The 9,485-nt window shown below is 47.7% G+C and overlaps 1 protein-coding gene across 1 annotated transcript in view; it reads left to right on the top strand.

Annotated features, from left to right (window-relative positions):
- oprd1a (opioid receptor, delta 1a) overlaps nt 1-8,044 on the top strand; it is a 10,766-nt gene extending 2,722 nt beyond the window's left edge. Inside the window, exons 2-3 of the mRNA XM_030348145.1 lie at nt 5,601-5,956; nt 6,622-8,044. Of these exons, the coding sequence (XP_030204005.1) occupies nt 5,601-5,956; nt 6,622-7,151 (886 nt within the window). The 3' untranslated portion in view covers nt 7,152-8,044. The remainder of the gene's footprint in view (nt 1-5,600; nt 5,957-6,621) is intronic.
- The last annotated feature ends 1,441 nt before the right edge of the window (nt 8,045-9,485 follow it).

The following is a 9,485-nucleotide window of genomic DNA, read 5'->3' as shown; positions in this document are numbered from 1 at the left end:
AAATAAGCCACAGCGTACATGGTCAACTTATTAAGGATGCCTTTTGGGTTTGTGATGTGGTGTGGATGGTAGGGGGGGGGGTTGTAGTAATTAGAGAGGGGGCTCTGGTTCCTAGCTAACTCCGTCCTGAGCTGTTGCCGAAGCCACTGTGATGAAATACACGGTTTAAAACGCATAGCTGATAACCCCTTGAGACGCCGAAAAGCAGTGGTGAAGACCCCCTCGCTCTCTGTATGGATGTATTGGATCGTGTAGACATACCTTTACAAGAGAGAGAGAGACAGAGAGAGACAGAGAGAGAGGGAGAGAGAGAGGGGGGGGGCGAGAGAGAGAGAGAGAGAGAGAGAGAGAGAGAGAGAGAGAGAGAGGGGGGGTGAAAGAGAGAGTGAGAGAGAGAGGGAGAGAGAGAGAGAGAGGGAGAGGGAGAGAGAGAGAGAGAGAGAGAGAGAGAGAGAGAGAGAGAGAGAGAGAGAGAGAGAGAGAGAGAGGGGGGGGTGAAAGAGAGAGGGAGAGAGAGAGGGAGAGAAAGAGGGAGAGAGAGAGAGTGGGAGAGAGAGAGAGAGAGAGGGGGGGGCGAGAGAGTGAAAGAAAGAGGGTGTGGACAAGAGGAGGAGAGAGAGGGAGTGAGAGAGGGATGGGATGAGAGAGAGAGATGGCGATGGGAAAAGAGGAGGAGAGAGAAGGATAGAGGGATGGGACAAGAGGAGGAGAGAGAGATAGAGAGAAAAAGAGATGGGATGAGGGGAGGAGAGAGAGAGAGAGAGAGAGAGAGAGAGAGAGAGAGAGAGAGAGAGAGAGAGAGAGAGAGAGAGAGAGAGAGAGAGAGAGAGAGAGAGAGAGAGAGAGAGAGAGAGAGAGAGAGAGGGAACAAGGGGAGAAGAGCACCAAGGTGGACAGGGCTAGGAGAACACTGTTAGATGAGCAAGGCAGACAATGCACAATGGCTGGGAATCAGTTCACGTGGGGTCGACCCTCTAGAAATTTGGTTTCTCTGGGTGAGAGAGGACTAATCAGCCATGTGATTAATTATAACACACGCCCGCCCCAAAAATATTTTAGCCTACGGACGAAGGGAAGTTGAGCGAGAGAGGCATGCCTGTCGCAATTCATTTTCTGCTCCGAAACAACCGCAAAGGCCAAAGGGGAACAGGGGTAAACAGTTAACAGGCAGGCACTAATAACACATTGTATGTGTGAACAAATGTTATTGGCTGTGCGAGACACGCTCAAGCTGTTTATTTTGGATTCGCCTTGCAGTGACATAATCCTCTCCTCTTCCCGTTATTCGCGATATAGGTTTTCAGAGGGATGTATGTTGATGGTATGGTATGTAATTTCTGCCGCTAGGGGTATCTCCATTAAAACAATAACAAAAGTCGCAGTTTGATGACGTCATGAGAAGCGTGGGAACAGGGGAGTTGTTGTCTTCTCCACCATTGCAGGTGAAAATTGATCTGACGTGACTCAGAAATCTTGTACACGGACGAGTAAATGTTTCAACGTTTATTCACGATATGTCGTTTATTTCGAATGACAGAGTGGCATTCTCCTAGTTGTTATATTGATATTTTGACTCAGAAATAGAGAATAGCAAAAATGTTTGCGGGTGCTTTTGAACGTAAATCCTGCCCATACAGCCACACTTGATGGAGGCTGGGGTGAGGTCGGTCACTGAGACGGTGATCAACGAGGCGCGCTGTGCAGCGGCGTTCCATTGACCTGTACTTATCGCGGGATCGATGAGTGCCATGGTCAGTGACGGCTGGCCACAAGGCGGGTTTAGTAAAGTGGTCACGCCAGCGGACCCACTGCATCTCTGCTGTGTCCACCCGTCTCTCATCGCTGAAACCTAGACACCAGGTTTGTTTGGGGGGGATGGGGGAAAGGAGAAAGTACTCATCTGTTGGGCAGAAGCACGTGAGGTAGCGGGAGCTACGAATGCAGACGTGGACTCACATCGCTCAACATGATGACTGAGGAGGTTTCTGATGGGCTATAGGGGATGAGGGGGGTTTAGGACGTCCACATCCGAGCCCTGTGCCCATGGTCATCGCCATCCATCAAACAAGTGGGGGACAGACCGAAGCGACACACGCCCCTCTTACGGCCCCCGCGACACTGTGCCAACTGTCATGCCGCACAGCCCCCAAGGCGGGCTAATGGGGTGAGGTGTAGTGAAGCGTGCTTCAAATCACCACCTCCTCCACCACCCTCCACCCGTACGCACCTCAACCACTACCACCGCCTCCGCCGTCAGATCAGGTGGTGGTTTATGCAAATCAGCCCAGATTGGGTTGATTTGCATAAACCCAATCTGTGCTGTCCATGATGAAAGGAACACGGTGTTTAGGTGTGAGTCGAGCCCCCCCGCCAAATCTGCCGAGGGGGCTGCCCTCTGGGCCCGCATCATGCACCCCATCTGGGGAACCAGGCCGGCGCTGGAGGCGCCCGGAAGAAAAACAAGGACTGCCTGCTAGGGCTGAACCATTAATCAAAGGAAAACGACGTCACGATGTAATAGGACGTGATTTGCAATCTTAAAAAAACATAAAAGTGATTTGTTACTGTTACTGACTGGACATCAGTGAGATTCGTATTTATTTTTCTTTTACAATTCAATAGTTAAATAAAGATGTTATGATATAAATTCATGCATCAATTAATCTCAACACATAGGCCTGGCCTAAAGGAAAGAGCAGTTTTTATTGACTGCTTCCAATGTGGTGTTGGTCAGACTTTAGAATGATTTATTGCTTGTGTTTAGTGATTAATACAGAACATAAGGAACTTATTGAAATCGCATGCTAAATCGCAATCGCAATATTGGTCTAAATAATTGCAAAAAGATTATTTTTCCAAATCGTTCAGCCCTACTGCTCAGCCCCGTCTCCAAAATACACTCGCCTCTCGGTCCCAAATGCTGTCCTGGTTTGACTCCTGTCACATGATATAAAAGTCTAAACGAAGACGCTATACTCCCTGTTGTCTTCCACAATCCTCCGCTACTATGCATAGTATGCAATTCATTCAAAGCCTTCTTGGTCATCCCCAGCACTTCAGTCGCTCCATTAATAGGACTTAAACACCTTGAGTCTTCGCTGTCTGCGTGACAGATCTTCCTACTTCGTAGGGACATGAAAAGTGGTGCACTTAAGTCACAAGGGAGATTCCAAATGCAGCTCAATTATGGGTATGAATCTGCCAAGGGAATGAAACAAACTCTCTGGGAAATGCACCCACGCCTCAAAGTATGTAGTAGTGATCCTGCACTATTGAGCCATCTTTCTTTCGTCTGATGGAAGTCGTTTGTGAACACCTCCCGTATCATAGCGTCCCCAAGAGGTTTTTTTATCTTTTTTCTATTTTCTGATCTTTTCTTCCAAACTCCTGCTGGGGTTCATGCTGTGTTGTTGCACCTCATGTGGTGTTGGGGGTGGTGGTGGTAATGGTTTTGGTGTTGGAGGTGGTGGGAGGGGGAGTTGCTGAGATAGAGACTCTAACTGATGGAGCAGGAGCAGTTTTCATATTGTGCTTTTATAAATATTAATGTGTTGGGTATTCAATATCTATATATGAGCATATGGTTTGTTTGTGCGTATATAGCTGCCTTTCCTCTTATCGCTTGTGAACAGTGCTTCATGAATGATATTAACAATTGCTGGATTCTAAATGTTCAATTGGCCCAAAATGACTTTAAAAAAGCCCATTGTAGCTGTGAACATGAATGCGTTAGTAAGGATATGACAATTATATTTGTGATTGTGGCAGAGAAAATAATTAGATTGCTGGATAACTAGGTCAGAATGGTCCCTTTATCTGTTAAATGCATTACGTAAGATCTCTCAGATTCAATGGGTTTTAAACAAAATGAGGGCTGATAGATGGTGGTGGGGTATTTCTTCCAACAATGAGGGAGACCAGTTATTTCTCTGCAGGATTTCAAAATGAGCAATTTTAAAAAGTAATCTTCCCTCTCTTACGTACAGCTGTGAAGTGAATAGGTCACGCTGTATCACACCGTGGCATATACTGACTGGTTTCTGACATACAATGACAGGTAGGTCTTCTAGATTATGGAAAAATTCATAATCACGATTATTTTGGTCAATATTAAAATCACGATTATTCAAACGATTACTTTGGAGGTTGAAAATATGATGTATTTATTCAACATGTCTCTCCCAAAAAACACTGTTATCTGAGAACTTTGAAATTTTGCCTTAAAGAGATACAAAAAATGGTCAAAAAGAAAAAAATTCAAATCTAAAACAATGTACAGATATGTATGCAGCTGTTCAATTTATTTATTTTTTTAAGTCAATCACATTAGTTTTGTAATCGTTCGATTAATCGTTCGATTAATCGCCCGGCCCTAATGACAGGTTTAAGTTTGCAACCACGCCAAACACGAGACAATGACTTTCCGCCTGATGCGTTATATTATAACAGCGTACAAGAGCAGCCCCCCTGGAAGCTGTTCTTATTGGGCCGTATTGTATTTTTTAAGAAGGTGAACAATCATTGTTTGGTGCCATACTGCTGCCTGAGGCCAATTCAAGCAATAAAGCAGGGTTTGCATGCCTCTTGCTAACACTTGTTCCCAATATTGTTGGTGTGTGTGTGTGTGGTCTTTCAGGAACAACCTTCAACAATACACTCTTCAAAAGAAACTGAAGCCCTTCCGGTTCCCCTGGCAGGGCTCTGCGGGGAGCCAGCAGCCTGATCCGAATGCAATCCGAATGTCACATGTGTTCACATGTGTTCCACACATCTGCTCAGAGGCAGAGGCACTGTAGCCATGCACACGTGTGTGTGTGTGTGTGTGTGTGTGTGTGTGTGTGTGTGTGTGTGTGTGTGTGTGTGTGTGTGTGTGTGTGTGTGTGTGTGTGTGTGTGTGTGTGTGTGTGTGTCCCAGGATCATTGTACCTTAGTGGATGCTTGAGCTGTGCCTGGGTCGTTAAGGCGTCTGCCGTTGGACAGGAGAGAGAGAACGCGGGATCTCACGAGGCCCCCGCGTGCGTTCTGCTGTGGTAAAATATGACCCGCTGCCAGATCAATATGTAGGCTAACAACCTCTCTCATGGTTCTATTACATCCGTGGGAAATTATTGAGCTGAAATAATCGTTACGGATGAATGGAAGGGGAACCAGAATTCCCTTGAACACACACACACACACACACACACACACACACACACACACACACACACACACACACACACACACACACATACACACACATGCAAGTACCTTTCTGTTCAAGGGAGCCGGCTGTAGTGAAATATTACTGTGGGTTAAGATGCTTTCTTCACGATGCACATGCTTGTCTATATCCCTTGTAAACTGTGCGACAGCAGTTCAGATCAATAACGAATCCAGTCTGCACGGTCAATGAAAGGGAATTCAATGCCCCATTAGTACTCATTATAGCTACTGCACCCTCCCCCATTCCCTCCCACCTCCACCTCCCCCAAACCGCCTCCCATTCCCACCCCAACCCCGAACCTCTCCCCCTCCCACCCCTCCCCCTCCCCACCTCCACACCTCCACCCCCACCTCCTCCCCCCCCCCCCCCACCCCCTCCACCCCCCTCCCACCAGGTACACCAAGCTGAAGACGGCCACCAACATCTACATCTTCAACCTGGCGCTGGCGGACGCCCTGGCCACCAGCACGCTGCCCTTCCAGAGCGCCAAGTACCTGATGAACACCTGGCCCTTCGGCGAGGTGCTCTGCAAGGTGGTGATCGCCATCGACTACTACAACATGTTCACCTCCATCTTCACGCTGACCATGATGAGCGTGGACCGCTACATCGCCGTGTGCCACCCCGTGCGCGCGCTGGGCTTCCGCACGCCGGCCAAGGCCAAGCTGATCAACGTGCTGATCTGGGTGCTGTCGTCGGCCATCGGCGTGCCCATCATGGTCATGGCGGTCACCAAGGTGACGGACAGTGGTGAGAATTTATTTATTAAATAAATTAAATATTACTTATGAATTTTATTTCATTTTACCTCATTTGATTGTTTTATACTTAATGCACAGTGGGTCAGAGACCAACACATTTTTTATCATTCTATTTGTACGTCGGTTGGAATTGGCAATGAAGCTGACTTTGATTTGACAAACGCTTTCTGATGTCTGTCTCGTCGTCGTCGTCTCGGGGATTGTTAACATTTCACAATGCCCGGGCTGTTACGTTAGATGATGGCCTGCGTGATAACTGTGATTTGATCTTCCCTTGTCGCGTATAGACATCTTAAGAATGTCATCTCCCGATTTTTGTGCTTTGCTTGTGTTGTGACATGTTTTGCTAGTGTTGCTTGTGCACATAGACACTCACACTCACACACTCTGATACAAACGCACAAAAACACACAAAAACACACACACACACACACACACACACACACACACACACACAGAACCTCTGAAATACATGCACACACACACAAACACATACACACAAAAAGACCCTCTGAAATATGCACACACACACACACACACACACACACACACACACACACACACACACACACACACACACACACACACACACACACACACACACACACACACCTCCCTTGCTCTCGCCCTGATTGCCCCCCCCACTCCCTCCAGGTAAAACCCTGTGCATGCTGAAGTTCCCCGACCCCGACTGGTACTGGGACACGGTCACCAAGATCTGCGTGTTCATCTTCGCCTTCGTGGGGCCCGTCATGGTGATCACGGGCTGCTACGGCCTGATGATCCTGCGGCTGCGCAGCGTGCGTCTGCTCTCGGGCTCCAAGGAGAAGGACCGCAACATGCGGCGCATCACCCGCATGGTGCTGGTGATCGTGGCGGCCTTCATCGTGTGCTGGACGCCCATCCACATCTTCATCATCGTGAAGACCCTGGTGGAGGTGGACAACCGCAACCCCTTCGTGGTGGCCGTGTGGCACCTGTGCATCGCCCTGGGCTACACCAACAGCAGCCTCAACCCCGTGCTCTACGCCTTCCTGGACGAGAACTTCAAGCGCTGCTTCCGGGACTTCTGCGTGCCCTGCCGGCCCGGCGCCGACCCGCGCAGCCTGGGCCGCGGCCGCCAGGCCCCGAGGGAGCCCGTGTCGGTGTGCGCCCCGTCGGACGCCCGGAAGAACCCGGCGTGACTAGGCATGGAGCCGGCCTCCTCAGGTGGCTTCGGCGGCGCCAGGCGGATCCAGCAGGACCTGCAGTCGGAGATCACCCTGATCTCCACCACCGAGTTTTGAGGCTGCCGCCGTTTGGGCGAAGCAGGCCAACAGCCCACACCCTAATCCCCTTTCCCCGTTTAGGATTCGGGAGTCGTTCCAATCGGGTGGAGAGGAGCAGTGTAGGAACTTCAATGATTAATGGGGTTTTGCTTTGATCGGCTTTTCATAAAGAATTGAAGTTCTCCGGTTACAAAGAAGAATGGAGGTCCTTTTTATAGGAGCTGGAAATGTACTGTGAAGGCCTGGACGGAGAATGAAAGGGCTTGTCTTGAGGGTTCTTCGTTACCCAGAACAATGACACAGAAGGCGACATTACAGAGCTCATTATTGGTCGGAAACAAAGTAATGGAAGAAAGGGTCTTGTAATGAAGGAAACAAAGGATAATGTCTATTGGATGAAAACACTACCTTCGGACAGCGGCCCGTGAATGAGATGGACTGACTTTCTTTCCTCATGCTGAATAGATGCATAGCCAATTCGATTGCAGCCACTGACTTAAAACAACAAAACAACTACAAAGAATCGCCTAATCGCCCCGACCAAATGCGTTTTCTGAAAGAACCAGTGTAGAGCATTTTCATCATGGTCCATCATTTAATAATGGATTCAAAAAGACTTTGCATCGAGGGAATAAAATAACCCGTTCCTTTCCTGTTGTCTTCATCCTGAATAGCTATGGATGGAACATCAGCCTTGAAACCTAGGAGAATAGGAGAGCCAGCCTTGCTAGGAACAAAATGTAGACAGAGGTGTGTGTGTGTGTGTGTGTGTGTGTGTGTGTGTGTGTGTGTGTGTGTGTCTGTGTGTGTGTGTGTGTGTGTGTGTGTGTGTGTGTGTGTGTGTGTGTGTGTGTGTGTGTGTGTGTGTGTGTTTGTGTGTTTGTGTGTTTGTGTGTTTGTGTTTGTGGGGGAGGGGGAGGGGTGTAATTGTCTATCAAGGTTCCCTGGATTTGTGGGTGGACTGAACTAAAAGTGTTCAGTGGATTCCCATTTTCTCAGACTGGTGTTTCTCTCTGCCGTACTCTGCGGGGCGGGGGTTGTGGGGGTGAGATGGGTGACGGGGTGGTAGGTGACAGCAAGCAGAGCTGTTGGACCACATAAGCATCAATCCAGACGCCGGGGGAGACGTGGCGATGGAGACATCTTACATTTGACTTTTGAAACAACTGTAAAATATCCAACTGTACCACAAAGACAAAGGGTACACACACTGGACTCACATGGGGAAGACCACAAAGACAAAGAATACACAATGGACTCACATGGGGAAGACCACAAAGACAAAGAATACACAATGGACTCACATGGGGAAGACCACAAAGACAAAGAATACACACTGGACTCACATGGGGAAGACCACAAAGACAAAGAATACACACTGGACTCACATGGGGAAGACCACAAAGACAAAGAATACACACTGGACTCACATGGGGAAGACCACAAAGACAAAGAATACACACTGGACTCACATGGGGAAGACCACAAAGATCAATAGAAGCCTATACACACTTAGCGTCTTAACAACTGTTGATCTTAACAAATGTTTTCTGTAATCAAATACGCTTCAGTGAGGTTTTTTCTCTTTAAAAACGTCACACTGCTGAATATGTAGCTGACATGATCACGGTCATCCTGCAACTAACAGAGGATCATGACACAAATACAACAGCCAATATAAATGCTTTGGATCCAGATTTAATGGTCCGTGGAGCATTTCCCCTCAATTAGCAACTATTTCTGCATTTCAATATATTTCACAGTCACAGTGTTTATTCAAACATGCTTTCCCATCTTGATAAGCCAGCCCGATAAATTATGTCTGTTTATAAAGCTCATAGTGGTCCTGATTCGCTTTGCTGTTTTAGTTTAGACTTTATTAGTCAAGTATCTGTCATTCAAAGCTACGTACAACAGAGAGCTCTTGACCTCATGCGGAGCAGGATCGATGTTTACATTTGTTCCCAGCGGTGCCCATAAACATGCTTCCGTCTCTGAAGACTTTGGTGATTCAATTCAGTTTGCATGTTCATGCCTGAATCACGAATTTAATTATCAATTAAAGTTACAGTTCAAATTTGCCAATTATCTGCGAAGCCGTTTGAATAAAAATATATTCAAATGATTATGAGCAAGGTTTATTCCACCTCAGTAGCTTTGCGTGACTCATGAGGATACCTTCACATACCAGAGGAGAGAAATAGCGCGTAGCAAAAGTGTTCATTCTCGTCAGTGTTGTGTCGAGTGCTG

The sequence above is a fragment of the Gadus morhua genome, chromosome 22 (genome assembly GCF_902167405.1).
Source record: "Gadus morhua chromosome 22, gadMor3.0, whole genome shotgun sequence".
Classification (NCBI taxonomy): Eukaryota; Metazoa; Chordata; class Actinopteri; order Gadiformes; family Gadidae; genus Gadus; species Gadus morhua.
The sequence above is the reverse complement of the archived record's forward strand: the minus strand, read 5'-3'. Positions and strand labels throughout refer to the sequence as shown.